At 44.3% G+C, this 24,568-nt stretch overlaps 1 protein-coding gene across 3 annotated transcripts in view; it reads left to right on the forward strand.

The window, feature by feature from the left end:
- arhgap1 (Rho GTPase activating protein 1) overlaps positions 1 to 24,568 on the forward strand; it is a 50,451-nt gene that overhangs the window by 9,533 nt on the left and 16,350 nt on the right. Inside the window, exons 1-7 of one of the 3 annotated variants that reach the window (XM_052029650.1) lie at positions 2,997 to 3,141; positions 8,943 to 9,110; positions 15,262 to 15,360; positions 16,499 to 16,586; positions 18,387 to 18,518; positions 22,251 to 22,337; positions 23,595 to 23,693. In XM_052029650.1, the coding sequence (XP_051885610.1) occupies positions 8,966 to 9,110; positions 15,262 to 15,360; positions 16,499 to 16,586; positions 18,387 to 18,518; positions 22,251 to 22,337; positions 23,595 to 23,693 (650 nt within the window). In that variant the 5' untranslated portion in view covers positions 2,997 to 3,141; positions 8,943 to 8,965. Of the gene's footprint in view, positions 1 to 2,996; positions 3,142 to 6,607; positions 6,676 to 8,942; positions 9,111 to 15,261; positions 15,361 to 16,498; positions 16,587 to 18,386; positions 18,519 to 22,250; positions 22,338 to 23,594; positions 23,694 to 24,568 lie in introns of those variants that run through there. The other 2 variants (XM_052029651.1, XM_052029652.1) reach the window with 2 other exon arrangements.

Below are 24,568 nucleotides of genomic sequence, written 5' to 3' on the forward strand. Positions count from 1 at the left end.
TGCATTTTAGGGAAATGTAACCTGCAGCTCAGTTTACCGTGCCTGAGCAACACTATGTGGCATAGCCTATGAGCACAGCTCAAACATTAAGCATGTGGTAGGTTCTTGTAAGTAAGGACAGGTGCTATAATTACAAAGCTAGATGTGGCATAATCTCCACTGGAAAATGCAACCTGAGTTAGTGGATTTTGCCAATGTGTTGTGCAATTGTTCCACAGCTTGCTGTTTAGCCAGCTCGTTGAGACCACCATTACCAGGACCACATAGTGAAACAGATTGCTGCAACTGATTAATGTAATGATAGGGCAGATTCATAGAACGCTGTATTCACAGAACCCAAAATGGAGCAGCAATATTTGCCAATTTGGTACTTTCATACTTAAGTTATCAATGCTTCCTTTTGTGAGAGAATCTTGAACTAGGAGGTACCTCGCAGGAAAATAGGAGGATTAGGTCAACAGGTCCTTCAGGTCTGCCCCACCATCTACTGGGATTGGTATTGGTTTATTATTGTCACTTGTACCAAGGTACAGTGAAAAACTTGTCTTGCATACTGATTGTACAGGTCAATTATTTAATGTTTATGGTTGAACCTGCTAGCCTCAACTCCTCTTCTGTGCTATTTCTCCATACCCCTCTATTCCTCAATCTATCAAATACCTATCCGCCTCCACTTTAAATACTTATAATGATCCAGCTTCCACCGCTTGCCAGGACAGAGAATTCCAGAGATACACCACCTCTGCAAGAAGACATTCCTACACACGTCAGTGTTAAGTCAGCGGCCCCTTTTCTTGTAGTTATGTCCCCTCATTTGAGACTCTACCACTAGTGAAAACACCTCAACATCTACCCTGTCAAGCCCCCTTAGGATCTTACATGTTTGCATAAGATCACCCCTCATTCTTCCAAACACAAAGGAAGACAGGGTCAAACTATTTAGTGTTTCTTGTAGTACAACCATCTCATCCCATTTAAAACTGAGGTGAACCAATTTGTTTTCTCTCAGAAAGTCATGTATTTTTAGAACTATCTTCCTCAAACAGGGTGGAAGCATAGTCTTTAAATATTATTCAGGCAGTAGTAGATAAATACTTGAAAAGCAAGGGCAGGTGAAAGGTCGCCAAGGGTAGGTAGCTATGCTGAGCTGAGGCTACAATCAGATCAGTCATGATGTTATTGAATGGCAGAGCAGGCTCAAACAGCTAAGTGGCCAAATCTTGCCCAATCCTGATTTTTTTTTAAATGATGTGTCTGAGGTTTAGTCAAGTGAGGTTGTAATGCAAGGGATAGTAGTTAGAGTTAAATCATAGATTAGCCATGATTTAACAGGCTTAAGGGCTTGCTTTTGTTCATGTGTTTTGAGAATTTACAATTGTCTACATTTTATGTATCCAACTATACCAGTCAGTTATGGATTTTAAAGTTTATTAACAAAGTGAAGGAATTAATTTTCAAACTCTATGAAACATTTGGAATTTTTCCTTGCAATGTTTTCACATTAAATGTTTCATCCTATTATCTGTCTTCTCAGCAACAATGACATTATTTAACCTTAATCAAAGAAAAATAACACATTAGAAATATTAAAGTGTTGTTCATTGTTTTACAGTAAAATAGTAGTGTAAGGAAACCACCTGGAATCTATTGTTTGAACTGACTCCTTGAAAGAACTATCTAGTTAATTTTACAGTACAATATTTTTAAAGTATTTGTCCATGTATCTTTTGAAAATCATTATGGAATCTGTTTCCAAATGCCTTTCAAGCAGTGCATTCCAATACACAATTTAGTATTAAGAAAAAATCTTGCAGAGGAAACATTCCTTGTATTAACAATAAAAAATTTACATTATTTTGAATATGGCTGTTAAATCTACCAAACCATGTTTGTTCCATAGAGAATAACTCCAGCTTCTCTAGTCTCATGACTTAAGATAGGCCCTTGGTCCCTGCTACTTGAACCATTCCAGTGTGCAAAATATCCAAACATTGGTTACCACGATGACAAAGAAGAATTGTTTTATCCATTTGTTTAAAACCTGATCGTGTCTCCAGTATTTCACAAAACACATTTTATTCTTAATAATGCAGATCTGGGCTGAGAAGTGGCAGATGGAGTTCAACCCATGTGAAGTGATACACTTTGGGAGATTGAATTTGAAAGCAGAATGCAAGGTTAATGGCAGGACTCTTAGTGGTGTGGAGGAACAGAGGGACCCATGTCCATAGATCCCTCAAGGTTGCTGCGGAGGTTGATAGCGTTGTTAAGGAGGCGTATGGAGCGTTGGCCTTCATTAGTCGAGGTATTGAGTTCAAGAGCCACGAGGTGATGTTGCAGCTCTATAGAGCACTGGTTAGATCACATTTGGAGTATTATGTTCCGTTCTGGTCACCTCATTATAGAAAGGATGTGGAAGCTTTAGAGAGGGTGCAGAGGAGATTTACCGGGATGTTGCCTGGATTGGAGAGCATGTCTTGAGGTTGAGTGAGCTACGGTTTTTCTCTTTGGAGAGGAGGAAGATGAGAGGTGACTTGATAGAGGTGTACAAGATGATAAGAGGCATAGACCGAGTGGACAGTCAAAGACTTTTTCCCAGGGCGACAATGGCTAACGTGAGGGGACATAATTTTAAGGTGACTGGAGGAAGATGTCAGGGGTAAGTTTTTTCACACAGAGAGTGGTGAGTGTGTGGAACGCACTGCCGGCAGAGGTTGTGGGGGCAGGCACATTAGGGACATTTAAGAGGCTCTTAGATAGACACATGAATGATGGAGAAATGAGGGGCTAATGTGCAAGTGACAATAATAAACCAAGATTAGAGCAGGATAAAATGTTGGCACAACAGTGGGCCGAAGGGCCTGTACTGTGCTGTAGAGTCCTATGTAATATAAAACAAAATGTTAGCGAGTGATTTCACAAACACAGAGAAAGAGAATGAATATTTCTCTACCGCCGTCACCTGTTATTCAGGATGAGCCCGGGGACGGTAATGACGGAAGGACTGGAGAGCGAGAGTGACTGCAGTCGGTGCGGGACGGCAAGGCCGGACGGACCGGGGCGGGAACGGGTTCCGGTTCAAGCGGAGAGCCGTTGGCAGCTGAGAATTTCGGACCGTTGGCGGCGGAGATTCTGCAGACGGTGCGGGGGAGGGTCGGGGGGAGAGGAGGGTGAGGGTGAGGGGGGAGAGGAGGGTGAGGGTGAGGGTGAGGGGGGAGAGGAGGGGGGAGGGCCGGGCCCCGGCGGCAGGCGCGACCCCAGACCCCAGTGTTTGCAAGGGCGCACCTGAAAGGCCCCGACTACGGGGGCGTCGCATCCACCCCCCCCCCCCGCAAACTCCGCTCTCCAACCGGTTCCAATCCCCTCCCTCCATCGGACCCCCCTCTCTCTCCCCCCTCTTCACCCTCCCCTCCCCTCTCTCTCCCCACCCCCCCCCCCCTCCCCGGCCCCTCTCTCTCTCTCCCCCCCCCACCTCCCTGGCCCCTCTCTCACTCCCCCCCACCTCCCTGGCCCCTCTCTCACTCCCCCCCCCCACCTCCCTGGCACCTCTCTCACTCCCCCCCCACCTCCCCGGCCCCTCTCTCACTCTCCTCCACCTCCCCGGCCCCTCTCTCACTCTCCCCCCCCCACCTCCCCGGCCCCTCTCTCACACTTCCCCCCCCCCCCACCTCCCTGGCCCCTCTCTCACTCTCCCCCCCCCCCCCACCTCCCTGCCCCTCTCTCACTCTCCCCCCCCCCCCCACCTCCCCGGCCCCTCTCTCACTCTCTCCCCCCCCCACCTCCCCGGCCCCTCTCTCACTCTCCCCCCCCCCACCTCCCCGGCCCCTCTCTCACTCTCCCCCCCCCCACCTCCCCGGCCCCTCTCTCACTCTCCCCCCCCCACCTCCCCGGCCCTCTCTCACTCTCCCCCCCCCCACCTCCCCGGCCCCTCTCTCACTCTCCCCCCCCCCCCACCTCCCTGGCCCCTCTCTCACTCTCCCCCCCCCCCCACCTCCCCGGCCCCTCTCTCACTCCCCCCCCACCTCCCCGGCCCCTCTCTCACTCCCCCCCACCTCCCGGCCCCTCTCTCACTCCCCCCCCCACCTCCCCGGCCCCTCTCTCACTCCCCCCCCACCTCCCCGGCCCCTCTCTCACTTCCCCCCCCCACCTCCCCGGCCCCTCTCTCACTCCCCCCCCACCTCCCCGGCCCCTCTCTCACTCCCCCCCCACCTCCCCGGCCCCTCTCTCACTCTCCACCCCCCCCCCCACCTCCCCGGCCCCTCTCTCACTCTCCCCCCCCCCACCTCCCCGGCCCCTCTCTCACTCTCCCCCCCCCCCCCCCACCTCCCCGGCCCCTCTCTCACTCTCCCCCCCCCCCACCTCCCCGGCCCCTCTCTCACTCTCCCCCCCCACCACCTCCCCGGCCCCTCTCTCACTCTCCCCCCCCCCCCCCCACCTCCCCGGCCCCTCTCTCACTCTCCCCCCCCCACCTCCCCGGCCCCTCTCTCACTCTCCCCCCCCCACCTCCCCGGCCCCTCTCTCACTCCCCGGCCCCTCTCTCACTCCCCCCCCCACCTCCCCGGCCCCTCTCTCTCCCCCCCACCCCTCCCCGGCCCCTCTCTCTCTCCCCCACCCCTCCCCGGCCCCTCTCTCTCTCCCCCACCCCTCCCCGGCCCCTCTCTCTCTCCCCCACCCCTCCCCGGCCCCTCTCTCTCCACCCCTCACCCCTCCCCGGCCCCTCTCTCTCCACCCCCCACCCCTCCCCGGCCCCTCTCTCTCTCCCCCCCCCACCCCTCCCCGGCCCCTCTCTCTCCCCCCCCCACCCCTCCCCGGCCCCTCTCTCTCTCCCCCCCCCCACCCCTCCCCGGCCCCTCTCTCTCTCCCCCCCCCCACCCCTCCCCGGCCCCCTCTCTCTCTCCCCCCCCCACCCCTCCCCGGCCCCTCTCTCCCCTTCCTTCCCCTGGCCCCTCTCTCCCCCCTCCTCCCTCCCCCCCCTCCCCCCTCCCCCCTCCCCCCCTCCACTCCCCCCTCCCCCCCTCCCCCCCTCCCCCCTCCCCCCTCCCCCCCTCTCCCCCCTCTCCCCCTCCCCCCCCTCCCCCTCCCCCTCCCCCCCCCTCCCCCCCTCCCCCCCCCTCCCCCCCCTCCCCCCCCCCTCCCCCCCCTCTTCCCCCCTCTTCCCCTCCTCCCCTCCTCCCCTCCCCCCCTCCCTCCCCTCCCCCCCTGGCCCCTCACCCCCCACCAACTCCTTCCATTGTACCTTCCTTTCCCTTTTTCACTCTCCCCGCCCCTCTTTGGACTGTTTAGCTTTCATTGCATCGCACCCCCACCCCCCCTCTGTTCTGGTATTCTCCCTTGAATCTTTCTGTCCTCCCACCAAACTTTTGGTTGTGTCAAGTTTCCTGAAGTGGTTTGGTGTATGTTTTTCTGAGGTCATGATTTTGCAATTGTAATGCTGATTTTTATCATGACAGTTGAATTGCTGTATGTGAAATTGTTGATATCAACTAGAAATGTAACGTTGCAATCTGATCAATCTTTTATCAACTGGGCAATGAATCCTGTAATTTTATTTTGCGAGTTTTGTCTAACCTTATTAGTTTTCTGAAATTTGGCTCTATCATTGGACCATTTTTTTGATAACTTGTCTGTACATAAGTTGCTGGGCTGTCTGTTCCCACTTCTCAAGTAGTGCTGCATTGTAGCTGTTTTGTCAGGTGTTGTCATTGCTTCCATTCTGAAGTGGTGATGTCCATGAAACATACAAGAATTCAGGGAAAACAGTCAAATTGTGACACTGGCCAGAAAAGCTGACTTACAATGTCAAAATTCAATAAAAGCCTACAACCAATTAATGTTTAAAAACTTAATTATATTAGATGTTGAGGCTTGATCATTTGTTTTGGGATCAGTACATTTTCCTATGAAACTGAAAAATATAATTTGACAGTACTACAGCACTCAATAAAACAAAAACTTGAACAACTCATCGGGAAGGCAGCATCTGAGGAGAAACTAATGCAGTTAATGTTTTAGATTGATAACCTATCATCAGAAGTGGGAAAAGGAAGAGACGAAGTTTTAAGATGCAAGGAAAGGCAGAGTGGGGGGATTGGAGGGAATACGGTAAAGTTTAATAGAGTGGAATATTAAATGAGAAAAGGGCTGATGGAGGAAGGTCACAAAGGAATTAATAGCAAAAGGCAGGTTTGAAGAAAATGTAAATAGATATTTGAATAAATATTTGAAATTACCAACAGGGCGTTTAAAAAAAAATGTTGGGAATATGAGGTATAAAGACTGGAATTGCTGATTCTCTGAAATGACTGAAGTCATTAAGACAGCTTTAATTTGCCTGGGCTAAGCTTCCAGTCACCTGGCCCTTTAATCTTCCAACTCATACTCACTTTGACCACTTGTCTTTGGCTTCTTTTACTCTTCCAATAAAGCCCAACGCAAGTTCAAAGAACAAAATCTGTGATGTCCACATCTAAGTCAACTTGGGTGTAAGAGTTTATAATTCTTTTAAGTTCTGCTATTTATTTCTTCATCTCCTTATAATCAGATTGGTTGTCTTGTCAGAGCCTTATAATCTTCAGTCCTGGGTTCTTCACTGAATTCGCTGGCATGCTACAAATAGCAAATATTCTGGGCTAGGACTGAGAATTGGTCCGAATAACCACAGTTAATTTTTACCTGGTGGGTTCTACAAGCAGGAGAGGAATATGGACCATTGATAAGGCAGTGTTCATAGTTGAACGTAATACAATATCAACTCATTCTTGTGAATAGTCCACTTTGCACTAAAATGGACTTTGTTTTTGTTCTAATTGTGTTCTTTCTTGTAAAAACTGTATAATTTATGTTTAGTTTACATTTGCTCTGATGCTATGTGCCTGTGATGCTGCTGCAAGTAGGTTTTTCATTACATCTCTGCATACGTGTACTTGTGCATAAGACAAAAAATTAGAGTTTGAATAATGGTCACATGCACATTTTTTTTCTGGAGTCAACAACTCAGGAACAAGTCTTGTAATATATAGTGGATCACAAAAGGTTGCATGTTATAAGTTTTTATATTTTCTGGACAGTGTGCATTTCCAAATCTAAACTGAATCAAGCTAGGTCTTTTGCACAGACACCCATGGTTCTTATGTATATTCTAAATCTTGTGCAGAAATGATAGGTGTGCAGAATTTCATTTAACAGGAAATTGAACTGCAGCCTGCATTTTATGTTACCAAACAAGAAGTGTTGCTTCTGAAGCTATGCAAATACTGGTATTTAAATAAGGGAAAAATCAACTTCCTAAGACCCAACCCCACCCCCCACCCATGTTTTTATTATTCACAGAATTTATTATGATGACGTGCCTTATCCCACGTCTGATTTCACTACTTTTGTGCATATCCCTGTGGTTGTAACTCTTGCATGGATATGGTCATTTGTTGGGACCAAGAAATGACATTCAGTCGAGGGAAATCTGTTTGCACGTTAACTGCACTGATACTTTGCTTAATGCTGTGAGACACATTTCCAGGAAGGAGAGTGCTAATGGAATCGGCACAAGCAGAGGTCATTACAGCATTATAGAGGGATGTGTTGCAGACATTACTGCTGCACTGGAACCTGATGCGAGTCTCTGCTCTCCCCACTCTTGCTCGTTACCATGCCCAGAACCCACCTTCTGCCGGCACTCCCCCAGCAGTGGATCATCCCAAGGCTTGGTGTGGAGAGGCTACCTGGGGTTGCTGATGAGGAGGCCAGGGTGAGCAATGTCACAAGATCACAAGACAAAGGAGCAGAAGTAGGCCATTCGGCCCGTTGAGTCTGCTCCACTACCTCACAATGAGCTAAACTATTCTCCCATCGAGCCTCAATTTCTGGCCTTTTCCCCATATCCCTTGATACCTTGACTGATTAGATACCTATCAATCTCCTCCTTAAACGCCTCCACAGCTGTATGTGGCAATGAATTCCATAAATCCACGACCCTCTGGCTAAAGAAATTTCTCCTCATTTCTGTTCTAAATGGGTACCCTCTAATTCTAAGACTGTGCCCTCTAGTCCTGGACTCACCCACTAGGGGAAACAACTTAGCCATATCTACTCCGTCCAGTCCTTTCAACATTCGAAATGTTTCTATCAGGTCCCCTCTCATTCTTCTGTACTCCAGTGAGTACAGTCCAAGAGCCAACAATCACTCATCGTGTGTAAGCCCTTTCATTCCGTGTGTGTAATGTGGTTGCTCAGTGCTGAGATGCAGGGCTCAGGGGCACGCTGGGCCGCAACACTGATTGCTGGGAGGGTGGGGAGGAGGAGAAGGTATGATGGAAACTACTGCCTTTGCTCTGTGGAGATTCCCCTGTGGTAACGTGCTTTCTGGTTAGTGATTACCATTGAACTTGTTACCAGCCTTGGGAGAGCTTGTAGCAAAACAAAGGGAGGAAGGAGACAGCGGCTTCCATCATATCCCTCAGGACACGATGAGGGAGACCTTAGGATGTGGATAGTCTGCTAACATGTGGTGCAAGTGCTGCCAGTCCTCAGCAATGGCCCACACTCTCCATGTCGGCCAGGGTGCAGCCCTGAGCCCCATTTGGCATAGGATGGCCACACAGTTCACACCTAACACCACCCCTCGCAGGCCACGTCTCTGCATGGAGTCTTAGGCGATCCATAGATTGGGAAGTGTGAGCCAGGCTGAGATTTGCATCAGGTTCCTGACAGCAGCAAACAGCTCGAATAGGTGTCTTTTAAGGTACAGGGGGATATGTACCTGTGAGCTCTCAGAGCAGAGGAACAAGAGTGCAGTAATGAATATGTACAGTAGCACTAAGAAGAGTACTGTATGATTATAGAAAACTGATTTACTAAAATATGGAAGCTTGCTTAATTCATTTTAAATGCATGTTTTTGCTAGAACTGGACAACTGATAGATTATTTTTGTTAATCATTTTTGCAGTTGAGTTAAGGGAACTATCAGCAATGGCAACAGCCGATCTATTAGTGGATTTACAGGATGATCTGGTGTCTGATGATGCTCCCAATACACTTGGAAAACTCAAACTTTCTCCACTGGATGACAAGCCCTGGCCAGCAGAAAATGATGACGATGAAGATTTAAAGTCAGGTTAGTCTCCACTGTGGTGGAGTTTCTGCTCAGCACCAGGTTCAGTGTAAGCACTCAGAGTGCCACTTTAGCAATTAGCAGAATTATAAATGTTAAATCTTATCCTAAAAAGATGGAAAGAGTTGTATAATGGCAGTAGTACAAAATGGCCAATTATAAATCAGTGAGACACGAGAGAGACTGCAGATACTGGAAATCTGGAACAACACGCACAAAATGCTGGAGGAACTCAGCAGGTCGGGCAGCATCTATGGAGGGAAATGAACGTTTCGGGCCGAGACCTTTCATCAAGACTGGAAAGAAAGAGGGCAGAAGCCAGAATAAAAGGGTGGGAGGGGGAGGAGCACACGCAGGCGGGTGATAGGTGAATCCAGCTCGGGAGAAGGTAGGTGGGGGGGCGGGGGGTGGGGGTTAGTGGGAATGATGTGAGAAGCTGGGAGGTGATTGGTGGAAGAGGCAAAGGGCTGAACAAGATAGAATCTGATAGGAGAGGACAGTGGATGATGGAATAAAGGGAAGGTGAGGAACCGGAGGGAGGAAGGTGAGGGGCAGGTTGTGAGAACAGGGGAGGGGAAAGAGAAGGGGTAAAGGGGCGAGAGGGATAAGGGATCGGGGGGACAGGGGGAGTGGTTACTGGAAGTTAGAAATCGATGTTAATGCCATCAGATTGGAGACTACCAAGGTGGAATATGAGGTGTTGGTCCTCTAATCTGTGTTTAGCCTCAACTTGGCAGTAAAGGAGGCCATAGACAGACATGTCAGTGTGGGAATGGGAAATGGATACAAATTGGCCACTGGGAGATCTTGGCTGTTCTGGCGGATAGAGCGAAGATGCTTGATGAAGTGACCCCCGCAGTCTGCGTTGGGTCTCACCGATGTAGAGGAGGTTGAGACCAGGCAGCAGTCCATTACACATTGTGCTTATTTATCCTTTCCATTGAAGTTAGAGAAGGCTGTTGATTTTTCTATTAAACTATTTATACCCTCTGGCTTTAACCAAGTTCGCTCATGGAATATTCAGTATGTCACAGAAGACCACCAGCAAAACAATGATCACAACAAAAATATTTTTCTATAGTTTGCTTTAGGTTTCTGGTTTTGAACCCAGCAGTCACCTGGGCAATTATCCTGCCCGTTGTAAAAGGGTTCCTTACTTGTCAAACAGTCTCTCACCGCAGGCCCTTGCACTCCTCACAATATCCCCTGAGCCTGGGTACCATCTATCATCTTACTGTCTGCTGTTCAAATCATTGTTCATCTTTCCAGACCTTTCAGCAATACACAATATTGGTTCTGAAATTAGAATATAATAGTATGGACATGATCTCTCTCCAAAAGGATTAAATCCTTAAGAAATTTCAATACCATCAGATTTCTGAATGGTCCATGAATCCATGAACACAACCTCATTATTCCCTTTTTTTGGGGTGCACTATTTATTTATTTTGGGAACTTACAGTAATTTTATGTCTTTGCACTGTACTGCTGCCGCAAGACAACACATTTCACATCATATATGTCAGTAGTAATAAATACGATTCTTACTCTATAAGTTTTGTACCATATTTTCTTAGCCCCGGTGCTATTGATACTAGTGTGCCTGATTTAATTTTTCTCTTTGCATCATCACACAATCCTACAGTTTCCAGCTAGATGTTGCAAACCAAGGTAAAATCCATTGTAGATTGTCACAGATATATTACTCTGACCTCGCATTGTCCAAGTTGTTTTCCCAAGTCAAGCCTTCTCAGACTCTCAATATAGCAGCAGCCAAGTTCAGTAACTCCCAAATAACCACAATTTTATTTCTATGCCAAGCTTAGGAACCATAATCCAGCCTAACATGAAGACTTCATTCTCCAGGCTTAATCAGCACCTACCTTACTGTCCAATCTCATTTAAGTCTACAGGCAGACTTACCCAGTAGCAACTCTGGCTCTGTGGACTATAGTCTTGTCTTCTTAGTCAGAAAATTGTGGCATCAAGTCCCACTCCAGGCACATGAGCACAAAGATCTAGGGTAACGTTCCATTGCGTCATAAAGGGAATACAACATTGTCGGAGGTGTCTTTTGAATGAGATGTTAAATTAAGGGCCTTTCTGCTCTTGGGTGAGCATAAAAGATCCCATAGCACTATATAGATGAAAAGGAAAGTTCGCTCTCTATCCTGACCAATATTTATCCCTCAACCAACATCATTAAAATAGATTATTTGGACATTATCACATTGGATCTATGTACATTTTGGGTGCCCTATTTCCTGGATTACATCTCTCATTCATAAAATACAATTTTATCTATCTTGACTTGTCTTAAGATCTTGAGAGGCGCTGCATAAACACAAATCTTTTAAAATCATCCACCTGTACCTATTTGTGAACAGACATACAGAAGCAAAGGCTTCATCTGCAGTTTAAAGTTAGTTAGTGATCAAAATTTTGATGCTTCCAGAGGATCATCAGGCAACTGTATGAATACTGCAAGATGTACGATACATAAATTGGGTTTGGCCTTCCAGTGATGTCTGTAGTTGAAGGTTTACTTTAGTCTTAAACACTTCTAACAGATGCCTAGCTGTCCAACAGCTTGGTCATCTCTGTGTACACAGGAACTTCTGTGATGACCCCACTTCCGCAGGACTGTACCCAATGAAGAGTCAGTGCATTATTTAGAAGACTAGGAGAAAAACAAACCTGAGAAAAGTTTAGGGATTTGGGGAACTATCAGAAACCAAGTTATTGATTAAACAACAATGTTGTGGCGAGGAGAATGTGGAAGCTTTCACTGCAACGATTCATACTTCGCAGTTAGCCAGCCCTTTCAACCCACTCAAAACTGCCAATCAGCAACAATATCTCCTTGAGCAGCAACTTTTGCTGAGAATGATTTGATGAGTGCCATTTGTGTTGGCTTACTAGTTTGTCATGAAGTGGATCAAATTAAGTCAAAGAAAATATGAATTAAAATGCACATGAAAATGATGAAGTACATATACTAACTTTTCTAGCAGTCAGCAATTAAAAATGTCAACTGTCAATAAGACTGTTAGAGAAGTTTATTGGCAGTTTCCAAGAGTCTTCAAAGAACTCTGCACAACTTAGCCTTTTAAGTCCCGTGCTTCATAATTCAACACCTAAAACCTCCTTTATGAATTTTAACACTTGTGTTCTGTTGTGGTTTTCTTCGAACCAAATTAATCATTCCCACGTTACCTTATTTTAATTGTTGTAGGGTTTCGGTTTCATCTTTCATTCTGCTGTTGAAAGGATTTCTCACTTCCTGCTTCTTGTAAAAATTAATTATTTAAGACAGAAGTTCAGAGGCTAATTTTGTCTTTTGTGACATCATTTGCATGTGTCTATCTCTGATTGGCTCTTTGGTCTGTCAGTCTAGAAGGCCAATCCTACAATGTCATAAGGCCCTAAACTACCACCCACCAACTAATCTACCAACTGTAGAATGCCATTTGATTGTATATTTTGCACCTGTTTATGCAAACTCTTCTTAAATAAGAAGAAAGGTAAGAAAAGTCATTTAATATAACCTGTGGTCGTGTGAGAGACCAAAACAAAATTATGTTTGTAAGCCATCTCTGGCAGTTCCTTGGATCAAGAACGACTTGCTTCCTCTCCACCCCTGTAGGGTCTGAGATGGCTGAAGGGGCCAATGTGGAACCTGCAGCCTCTGATGCAGGTGGGTCAGGAGATGTTTGATGGATAATTTGGGAGGTGGTCCACTATTTCCGCCATATATACTGGGCAATTTTGTTTTGTGCACCTGAGAATGAATTCTGTTCTCAGTGCTGGCTCGAATGTTTCTCCCTTTTGAACTATTTGGACCAGGGAATCTCATAAGTCGCTGGGTATATTACATTATTTTAAGGAGGCTTTGAGAACATCCTTAATTCTTTTTCTCTGCACACCAGGTAATCTCTAGCCGAGACAGAGCTCAGAATAGTGTCTGTTTTGGGAGTCTGGCTTTGACCTTGCACCCTGGTTGAGACACATAGGCAGGACGAGATGGCCAGCTCAAGGAACAAGGTAGTGTGTACACCTTCTGGAAGAGGAACACCTGCTTCATGGGGTGGATTTTGCAAGAATGTGCTGGCCTAGCATCTCAGAGATTACCCTGTGGGACAGGTGAATGTGTCATGATCCTCTGGCTCACTCTAATGTGGTCATTCTCCAAACGGTAACCCTGGAGACCAGATGTGGCCAAGGAGGATATGTACTCCATACTGGAGGGAGCTGTTGTCTTGACCAGTGAGATTTCTTCTGGGAATGCTGGAGCAAGGAGGAGAAAACTATGTTCAGAGTTCCTGATTCTTGTCTCTTGGAGGATGTCTATACATTTTAGGAGGAGGAGAGTAGGACTGGATTTGTCTGTCCTTCTATGGTCAAATAGCCTGACACTTGTAGTGTTTTATGCAGTATAGTATTGAGGACTACAAATACCCAGAGACAATAAGAATCATTTGTGGAAAAAGAATTGTTTCTTTTAAAACATTGTGCCTTGATATAATCTAATGGAGCAAGAAAATCCAAATGGAGCATCAATTTTATCTTAGCCAGGCCATCTGCAACCTCTGCGCAGAATTAGTTATACTATTCTGAGGAATAAAGTTTTCTAAGAGGGGTTAAAAACCCTAAGGAAATTCCCCTCTAATCCTGGAAGGCAATCTTAACAAGTTCCAGGAAACCGCACAGAGTGATGTGACTCCTACTTCCTTAAGACACACAAAAAGAGGCTATTTGGCCCATTGCCTTTGTGCCAGTTCTTGGAGCATTCGCATCGGTTTCATTCCCCCACTTATTTCCCTGTATCCTATTCTTCCTTACTTACCAATTAACTTCCCCTTATTCTCCTGCCACCCGCCTACGCTAGGGGTGATTTATGGAACCCAATTAACCTACCAGCACATCTTTAGGATTTGTATGGAGAGCAGAGTAATCAGAGAAAACTAGTGGTAATGGGGAGAATGTGCAAAAACCAGGCACAGTGCCCAAGGTCAGGATTGAAAACAGGTGACTGGAGCTGTGCAGCAGCAGCTTGCTGCACCAGTGTGCCATCTCACATTTCACTAACTTCCTAAAACATGAGGTTTCTTCCAATCCCAGGAAATACCCCGATTGCTTCTAAACTTTTGTTTCTGATGAACTTTCTTCAGACTTTGCTTTCCTGCTGAAGATCAGGCAGAGGTTAGAATTACTCTGTTTTGACAGTGTTTAAGATACTAGTAGTTCTCTGGTATTACCCATGTTGAGTCAGAGTTTAAGCTACTTCAAAGGTCCTTGCAATGATGTGTAAATGAGGAAGGAGTGCACATCAGCAATGACAGAATTTGTAGCTTATTTTTTAAAGAGTTCTACTTGATCACTTCAGATGTTTTTCATAAAACTAAATAATTGGTTTTTGAAATAATAGGAATTTTATGTCCAGTCTTTTGAGATGCCAAGAGCACCAAATAACTGATATAATTACACAAGATCAATTTACAAATGTGTTTAATCATTTGTCATTTATACTGTTGTTGAGTACAGGAACAGGCCCTTTGGCCCACCATGCCCATACTGGCCATCAAGTTCCCATCTGTACTAACCCTATTTAATTGCACTTGGTCTGTCTTTTGTACCTTGGTGATTCAAGTGCAAATGTCTACATTATTTTTAAAATTAGGTATTTAAATAGTATAAAATAGTGTACAATTTTTATACAAATTGTATTGTTATACAAATTGTATAAAAATGATTTCATTTTCTCCATATTAATTCTTGTCCATTTACTTCACTGCCCAAAGAGTGCTGATTTGCTGCAGTTCTGCAAATGAGATATGTGTAATATCACATTGTGACATGGGAAGATAAGAAATGTGTGCAGTTACATCACTTTGATTACAAGTCCAACAGACCTCCTCTCTATTAAATTCAAATTTCAAGAGAATATTAAGAGAGAAAAGCCAAGAACTCTCCAGGAGATGTCTAGAATCTAAACTGATGGCTGTATGAATTCTACCTGTGTTTACTTATGCAGCATGATAAATACTTGGAGCACAGCACGTCCTCTTCCATGTTGTAATAAAGCATATATTTAATAAAATGGAGATTTGACACAGCTTGTTTAAACATTAAGTATTCTCTTAATCTTAACTAGACAAAGAGTGCACACCTGAGGTTGTTGATCCTCCTCCGAATCTGAAGTGGGATGATCCATTCTATGACATTGCAAGACGTCAAATTGTGGAGGTAGCAGGTGGGTGCTGTGCAATAGTTCTGATCTGTAAGTATGTTAACCTGTTGGTGCACAGACTAAAAATGAACATGTATGTCCTTATCCTCAGGGAGCAAAGGAAGGGTAAGGAATACTCAACAGAATCATTTTTGAATTAACACTTTGTTTGTTGGGTTTTTAGTATTGAAATGAAGGAATATTAATGAGTGCTCTTCTGGTAGTTTCTATCAGTAGTTGCAACCTGAACTGTAGAAATACATATAACCGTCTTGCCTCTTTGTTATTGCCTAAGAGATGATCTTCTCTGCTGGAGTTCGTACAAGATTGAGGATGATTTTTTAAAAAAAAATAGATTCTTGCTGCAAATTCAAATTGCTACATTACCTTCCTCCAAATACTTACTTGGTTAGTCAAGCAACTGATGTGGGCAGTAGTTTGCCTCAACCTTTGAGTCTTCTAGACAAGATTTGGAGTCTGATTAACAGTCTGACAGGCTGTGACGATAATCCTACTTCCACAGCCATAACTAACTTATTGGTTGGACCTATATTATGAGAGTTTTATAGATCCCCTGCCTCCCATGTTTTAAATTGTTTTGGCCAAAAGCTTGTCCTTCACGTTGCAGGTGGGGAAAAGAAGTATTTTAGACTTTGCAAAGAATTTCATGGAAGGTACAGGACAGAAATGGGTCATTCAAGCCCCTGGTCCATGCTGTTGTTAATGTACCATTTAAGTCTCCTCCCAGCCTACTTTATCCATTCCAATCACATTGTTCCTCTGTTCCAATTTCTCTCATTACTTGTCTAACTTCTCCCCAAATTAATCTCTTTGCTGAAACTTGAATATTTTTCCCATTGTTAATAGTCTTAAATTGTTTCTATGCAATATTTCTGTTAAGCAAGCCAGAGCAGTTTGGAGGATTTTGGTCGAGTCAGGATACTGGAAGTGAAGGTCAGAGTGTGTTATGCCTTAAAAATGTCTTTGCCTTTGAGACTTCAGTAAATTAACAAGGCAGTAAGAAAACCTCAATATTTTGACATGTAGTGAAGTGCTCCGTAAACTGTTAACTGGGAAGCTGCACATTTCCTCAGCCTTAAGTTACTGGGGAAAGCACTGACTTTCTCCCAAATGAACTGACTTCTTAATTCTGTTCCTACAGGAGATGATAACTATGGTAGGAAGGTGATTGTGTTCAGTGCTTGTCGGATGCCTCCCAGTCACCAGTTGGACCACACAAAACTGCTTCAGTGAGTTTGCCAAAAGATTTCAAGTGTTATTTAGCTGTGTAAAACTCCATTTCCTAAAGGGAAATAAAATGAATCAGGATTTCAGAATGCAATGAAATTGCACTTCCAGGGCCTCCCTTAGTGCAGTTTGGCAGCCAAGCATTATAATTGTGACCTGCAGGTGAGGGCACTGCAGGGGTTACTTATTGCAGAACACCTATAAATATTCTCTTACCCGATCATTTCCCTGATATCATTATACAGATGCTGCACACATTGGAATATCGGAACTTTTTGGATGAATAATGAACCAATGCACCACCTGTATGGACTCGCTCATTCCCTCCACTGTAGGTTGGCTCTGTTCCTAAACTGAGGTGAATGGAGGCAGGTTCCACTATAAATGGAGCATTTCTTTTTTGCCAAGGCAGATTCTGCTCAGAAAGTTGAATCGATGCATGGCTTCAACCAGGTCATCACCAGTCTTTCTGAAAGTTTGGGACAGTACTGAGTTGCTTAACTAATGATGTTGGGGGGTCAGAGATTAAAGTGAAGAGCTAATGAAAAGACAAAAGAAAAATATTTGCAGGATAACTTCATTATTTTTGAAAACTTTGAAAACAAACCTCACTTTCGACCACCCTGTATAAAAACCAACACACCCAGATAACAATACGTTGGGGAATTTGGGGTTGCTCTGAGAGGGGCTGACATTTCAACATTCCCCACGCATTGCCCGTTTTGTGTTCATGGGTTTCCTAAGGGCGCACCACTTAGCCTTGGTTTTGTTGAATGGCTTCTTGCCTGAAGATGGCTAGTGCTTGTAGCACCTTATCAGAGAAAAAAAATCTGTTGAGTAGAAGACTCAGTAGCGTTACAATAATCACCCCATCATAAAATGAAATGTGAATCAGTGGTTGATTTAATGTTTGTGCCCCCTGAAAAGATGTTGATTGTTTTTTGAGAATTAATGATACTATTTGAGACAGTGAGCCAAATCTAAACGAACAGCCAAGTTTCCTTATGACTGGGGCCCTGACTGATTATTTTGGTGTAGAGAGTTGGATTTTTTTTTTGAGAGTTCTTTGAAGAGCTTAAGATGGCAGAGGGATCAACACTCCCATCCTCAAAGGTGTACTGTTACCACTTTCTGTAGACATTGTTTGACCCACTGTCAGGGTTAATCGACAAGTCTCATTAGCTGTGTGATCCTGTAACAGTATCTCATGGCCATCGTGTTCATCTTTAAACGCAGTTATTTTGGAAGTGCCTTCCACATTCCTGTTGGATCTGATTTTAAATCCCTGCAATTCACCCTTGAATTTTATTTCCCATTTTTATTTTCAACGACTTGCTAATGCCAGAAGAAAAGAGAGCCACAATTTTGGATATTTTAAGGTTAAGATTTGGTACTGCCCAGGTCAGAGCTGGCAGTAAAATGCTTTCTACTATGCTTTAGAACTATTGAAATATCTCCCACTGGTGTAAAAAAAAGTAGGTATCTTGTTACTTTCTACATCAACCATCTGGTTGCCCCTTTGAAGTTGTCGCAAAGAGGCAGTTTTGGTGCTAGGAACCAAACCATTTTATTGAAATGGTCCAGGATAATTTCCTAAGGCATCTTGTATGGGATTTCCATTGGATTTCAATGGTCTGCACTTTATTTCGGTTAAAAGATAAATGGTGCCTATGCAGAGTATTTTGTTTTGGTCTCAATCTTAAATTCAATTGTGGAGCTTAGAGCATATTAATTAGTGCATTAATGCTTATGGTACTGGGTTTTGAGTAGTTCTGAGTTTGTTTCTCTTTCCCTGTCACTAGATACCTGAAGCACACACTGGATAAATACGTTGAGAGCGACTACTCAGTTGTATACTTTCATTACGGACTCACCAGTCAGAATAAACCTTCATTCAGCTGGTTGCTAGAAGCCTACAGGGAGTTTGACAGGAAGTAAGTGAGATAATGTGAGATCATTTTGATGAAACTAGCACAATTGTCTCGTGTGCACATGAATATAACTGTTGAGTGTCTGGGAATACTGATGTACCAAGTTTAGCAAGTGAATTCCTCCAGTTGTCTGATTAAATTGAATCTGGCAAAATGAACTAGTGCATTCGGTAAGATTAGTTTGCACCTTTCATTCTTGCTATCTAAGGGCCCCTACCCAGTCATTGGATTGGAGGAAGAAGATTTGGCAGTAGGTGTGCAAGGTACAGGTGACATTTAGTGGGGTTTGGAGGTGATGCCTATGCAAAGTGTTATTTGGAACAGTGTTTTCTCATAAGCTGCTTTTATTTCACATAATGTTTCATTGTGTAATGTGGTGCTTCAAAGTCGGCTCAATTGGCTGCTTCATTTAAGAACTAGTGCTGATCGGTAACAATGTGAGGAGAAAGTTCAGCAGTTTGCTCACTTTTTCACATCTTTGTTCTCAACATAGATTTCTATGCTTTTGAAGGAAGTAGTCAATTGTGCTGAACATTTTGAATCTCTACAAGATACTTGGAATCTACTTCAACAGGCAAAGCAGGATCTCATTTTAATATCTCACCCTAATGGCCATCATCTGACAGCGCAGGGCTCCCTCACTACTGTTCTGCTGATAGCCTTGGTTACATGTTTACCTTTGTGATGTTAATAACTCCGGGCATCAGAGAATAGCCAGTGAAATTTGGTCAGCAAGTTAGGGACTTCCTTGTCTGTGTGGAAATCTAAATTAGATGGCCTTTACATTGTGAAATTCCCCAAAAAGTTCCAGCCCTATGTTTGTGATCTGATCGGTGTCCCTTAATTTTAATGGATGGGAATCTATGAGCTGGTGGTGAGTGATTTTCCAATATGTAGTAGAAATTTAACCCTTAAGGAACCCTTAAGGTATCATGGGAACTTGCTGAGAAAGGAGAAACTGGCTGGCAGGATGTGCAAGCTATTTAAGGATACATTTCTGGGATGAAACTTGACCTCGTGCCCTTTTACACAGTCAGGGACAATATTATTGAACTAATTTAAAACTTGACAATAGTTCCATTTTTGCCTCTTCAAAATTATTGTACCGTACTTAACGAAACCAGATTCAAAGTTTAAAATAGACTTGGACTGCTCTGCTGGCTCAGTTGTTGAAGACTACAACTGAGGCAAACAATTCAGAGACTCTCAGCCAGTATTGCATTTGCTATTTTCCACAGAATGCGGCAAATGATCTTGGTCACTGTGTCGTCCTGAAATTAATTTTTCCCTTCTGTCCGCTGTAAGTAACACAGTGCCACGAGGTCGATTCGAACAAATACCTTTATTAGCAGTGCACCGCTAGGAGAATTCTCTTCAGCACTCACTAAGAGTCGCTTTCCGAGCTCTCTCAGTACAAAGGGGTAGACAGAGATTTATACAGGTATTGTCACGCACACTTTAATGAGTCAGGTGGCGGAGTTCTTGGTTGAGCAGGAAACGGACAAAGGGCTACTGCGGATGGACAAAGAGCAGCCTCACACCCCAGGTTCAGCTAATCGTTTTGCAATCGGGTGAGACAAAGGCAGGTATCACCTTCATTGTTTGAGACAGCCGTCCCATTTCCCATCATCTCCATAGTCAAGCATAATGGGAATCCAATTAGTTCCAGACACAGCAATTACCACACAGCACCCAGCCCAGGTAAGCAGTGGTGTGGCTGTTCTGGCCTGAAGGACACTTTTTAAATCAGTATTTCGAGCAGCCATAATTCTCATCCATCTTAAGATATGAATACAGTTATAGTTTATTAATCCTACACCTCCTCAACTGGATTAGGGAAGGGATTTCTTTTTTTAGTGATGTCACAGAAAGAATTTGTAAACTCCACACAGACAGCACTGGAGGTCAGGATTGAACATGGGCTGTGAGGTAACAGCACTACTAGCTGTGCCATGAGGTGAAATGTTTTTACACGGCAAGTTGTCAGGGTTGCAGGAGTTGTAGAAGGAGCAGGTTCATTTGCAGAATTGAAACAGGAACTGGGTAGGCATCTTAAAGGAAAGAATTTGCAAGGCTATGGAGACAGGGCAGGAGAATGGGACAAGCTGTATTATTCTTAAATGCTGGTATAGACTTGATGGGTTGAATAGTCCCTTTCTATGCTGTAACCATTCTGTGATTTGCAAGGAGTCTTGTGCATAGCCACAAAGTAAACCCTTCACAACACATGGGCTGCCCCAACTTGGCTGAGATGTCCTATGGGTCAAGAAGCGTTCTGACAAGGCTCACACATGAATGATATTTTCTCCACAGTACGGCATAATAGCATAGTGATTAGCTCTTACAGCGGCAGCGATCGAGGTTAAATTCCTGCTGCTGTCTGTAGGGAGTTTATACATTCTCCCAGTGACTGCATGGGTTTCCTCCGGGTGCTCTGGTTTCCTTCCATATTCGAAAGACGTATGGATGAGTAGGTCAACGTGGGTGTAATTGGGCGGTGTGGGTTTGTTGGGCCAGAAAGGCCTGTTATTCTGCTGTTTAGGGGCGGCATGGTAGCGTAGCAGTTAGCGCGACGCTATTACAGCGCCAGCGATCGGGGTTCGATTCCCGTTGCTGTCTGTAAGGAGTTTATACGTTCTCCCGTGTCTGCGTGGGTTTCCTCCAGGTGCTCCGGTTTCCTCCCACATTGCAAAGACATACGGGTAGGTTAATTTGGGTTTAAAATGGGCGGTGTGGACTCGTTGGGCCGGAAGGGCCTGTTACCATGCTGTAAATAACATTTTTTAAAAATTTATAAATAAAGTTTTAAAGTATTCTTTCAAGTTCACTAAAGGCCACTCAGAGGAGTGTATTTGATGTCAGGTTTCACCGTGTGAAGCAAGTACACATACTGAAGCTTTGTAGCAGGGACGTGTGGGGAGAAAACACGTAGACTACTTGCCCACCTCTCCCTGGAGTCTGAGATGACCTACTCCCTCCAAGCCCTCCCCACACCCAGTAATAGCATGACTTTCTGTAGTATTCCCCATTGATTACCTTTCATTTTCTACACTCCTAACTTCATGCCACCATATTTCAGATTTTGGAAATTCTGAACTTGTCCTTTAGAAGCAGTATTGGTTGATTCATGATTACTGTAATGAAGTTTGCTTCCCATTTGGTCTAAATAAACCACTCAGAGGGTGTCCTTAGTCCAGATTCAACACACCTGAAGGGTTAGAGATGAGATGAAGTTTTAATCAGCCTTGAACAAAATTGTATAAAGTGAAAAGAACTGACAAGGACTTTAAAGGCCAAATAAAAGAAATTGATGTTACTGGATGAAGTCTGTGGGTCCAAAGTTTGCACTTGGTAGACCCGAACACATGGTAGGTATTGAACAGAATTTTGTTTAGTTCAGTAAATTCCAGACAATCCAAATGTAAATTGAGGGTTACTGATGGCTTCCATTAAACTTCATCAAGAGTGCTTTATATTAATCAATATTTAATATGGCTTCATAGGGAACATCATTGTCTATCCCCAACATTAAGATCAAGAATTCTTTCACCTCACTGTTAGACATTATGATTTGTTCACCACCCCAATCCCCTGAAGGTGGAATCAGGATGCATGCTGATGTTTCCTCTGGTGTTGAGGGATAAACTATTAAATTGATGAACTGATCTCTGTAGAATCAGAATCCTGAAAAGAATAAATAGTGAATTAAATTTGGGCCCCTCTTTTTACACACAGGTACAAGAAGAACATAAAAGCTCTCTACATTGTCCACCCCACCAGGTTCATCAAGGCACTCCTTGTCGTCTTCAAACCCATAATCAGGTCAGTTCAGGTCGGGTGATGTTTGTGTTGGGGGAAAAAATGCAAAATTATTAATTTTTCGCTCCTTATCACTGATCTTTGTTGTCAGAGCATTTAGAAAGTGGAAAACAGTTGTGTTCCTAGGGCAAGAAAGTAAATATCTTGATTGGATGACTGCAATAAACCACCTGTTCCTTTCATGGTAGCATAGCCTTCTGTCAAACATAGTTATACATGTGAACCCTAGCTCCCTATTTAGGTTCTTCTACCACCTCTTCCAAATTCGTTTTTCCTATCCGTTCACTGCTTTTGTGCGGCAGCCTCCCTTTTGGGTGAGGCTCCTTTGGGCGCTGCCTCCCTCCCTTTTGTGCCCATTCAGTCAGGCATGCACATATTCTCCCTTTTCCTGCCACGCACATTTGTGCATTCATATCCTCTGCTCCCCTATGCTCGCTTGTGTGCAGGTGCATGAGTATACACTTGATGACACTGCACAGTCAAGCATTCTGTCTGTACTCTTGTAAGCGCGTGTTCGTGTGGATTCTCAATGGCGCACATTATCCAGACTCTCAAGAACACAAAATAGAAGCAGAAGTAGGCCATTTGGCCTCTCAGTCCTGACCCATCATTCAATATGATCATGGCCAGTCTATGCTGGCCTCAATTCCTCTTCTGTGCTGATTCCTCATAACCCTTAATTCCTCGATCTTTCAAATATTTATCCATCTCCACCTTAAATATATCTAATGATCTGGCTTCCTCCACCCATGGGACAGAGAATGCCAGAGATTCACTGCCATCTGAGAGACGTTTCTGCACACCTCAGTTTTATGTAACTAGCCCCTTATTTTGTAGTTGTATTCCATTGTTCATGACTCTCCCACTAGCGGAAACATCTCAACATCTCCCTCATCAAGCCTTGTTAGGATCTTGTATGTTTGAGTAAGGTCACCCCCTCATTCTTCTAAACTCCAAGGAGTACAAAACCAAACTCTATCCTCTGCCTAGACTCCAATGAAGAAAGGCCACTACACGGGTGCAAAGGTTGCTGATTGAATTTCCTGAGCAGCAGCATTGGGAGCCACTTTATGTGGGGCATTTAGCCCTTTAGATAGATCTAATTCTGTTTTATCCCCATCATAATTTTGCAAGTGAGTCAGAGTCTGGAGTGAAATAATGAACCTGTGAGTGGAGAGATCTGGCAAACAATGCAGCAATCTCACTTGTGCATCTTCTGTTTCAACTTTTTTTTTCTCTCCACTTCACCTCCTGTTCCAGCATGAAGTTTGGCAGGAAAATCTTGTACATGAATCATTTGGGCGAACTTGAACATTTCTTGAAATGTGATCGAATGGTGATCCCAGGATGCGTGAAGAAGTAAGTCCAGGAAAATCATGCACCTGATGAGAATATTCTGTTTATTTCCACATTGCCAAAGCTGGTCCAGGGACATTTTGGCAGAGGTATTATGATCATATTGTCTTTTAGGAGAGAGCCTAATTTTTCTGTTGTTTTTTGAGCATTTATTAAACATTTCATTCCATGTTTCACAAGAGAACCTGTCGTATAAATATAATGGCCCAGGTTTTGCAGAGCATATCATCAATTACCCTTCTAACTGCTGAGTTTCCCCGCTGACCAATAATGGCATTTTTGCACAAATGTGGAGTCTCAAAGTTGCAGTCAGCAATCTGCTTCCCCTCTCCCTTCCCCTGGCCCCTGGCTGTGCTTCGATATTGGACTCCTTGTTTTGAGCACAAAGTTGTGGGTATTCCCTACTGCTTCAGATGGAAGAATCTACCTGAGCAGCTTGTGTTGGACTTGAAGTGGGAGGTCCACCCCATTCATTTCAAGAGAGAACTACAATAAGGGACTGAGGCTTTTGTTCTGGAAAAAAAAGGAGAATTTTAAATTGTTTTACGAAGAAAATTTTTTTTTTTACAAAATATGCACAGGGGTTGTGTTTTGGCTGTCTATCAAAGTTTCCACAAAGGTTTTGTGGGCATGACTTGTTCTGGTCCTACCCCAATGTTCAGTGCCTTGCTCATGTGGACAAGTCTGGCCTCTCCTGCCAAGTTCCCACCCAGCGAACCAGGCAAAGGAAGCCAGAGATTTTTTCATGGGTCGCTGGTAACTGTGAGCAGCTCCTGTTGACTGCAAATCATGAATCAGTGTCTGGTGAGTGATAATGGACAAGCAGATAGTCTTAACTCTGATCAACCAACTGCAGGTTGGGGTTAGGGTAATATTTA

The sequence above is a fragment of the Pristis pectinata genome, chromosome 14 (genome assembly GCF_009764475.1).
Source record: "Pristis pectinata isolate sPriPec2 chromosome 14, sPriPec2.1.pri, whole genome shotgun sequence".
NCBI classification, from domain to species: domain Eukaryota; kingdom Metazoa; phylum Chordata; class Chondrichthyes; order Rhinopristiformes; family Pristidae; genus Pristis; species Pristis pectinata.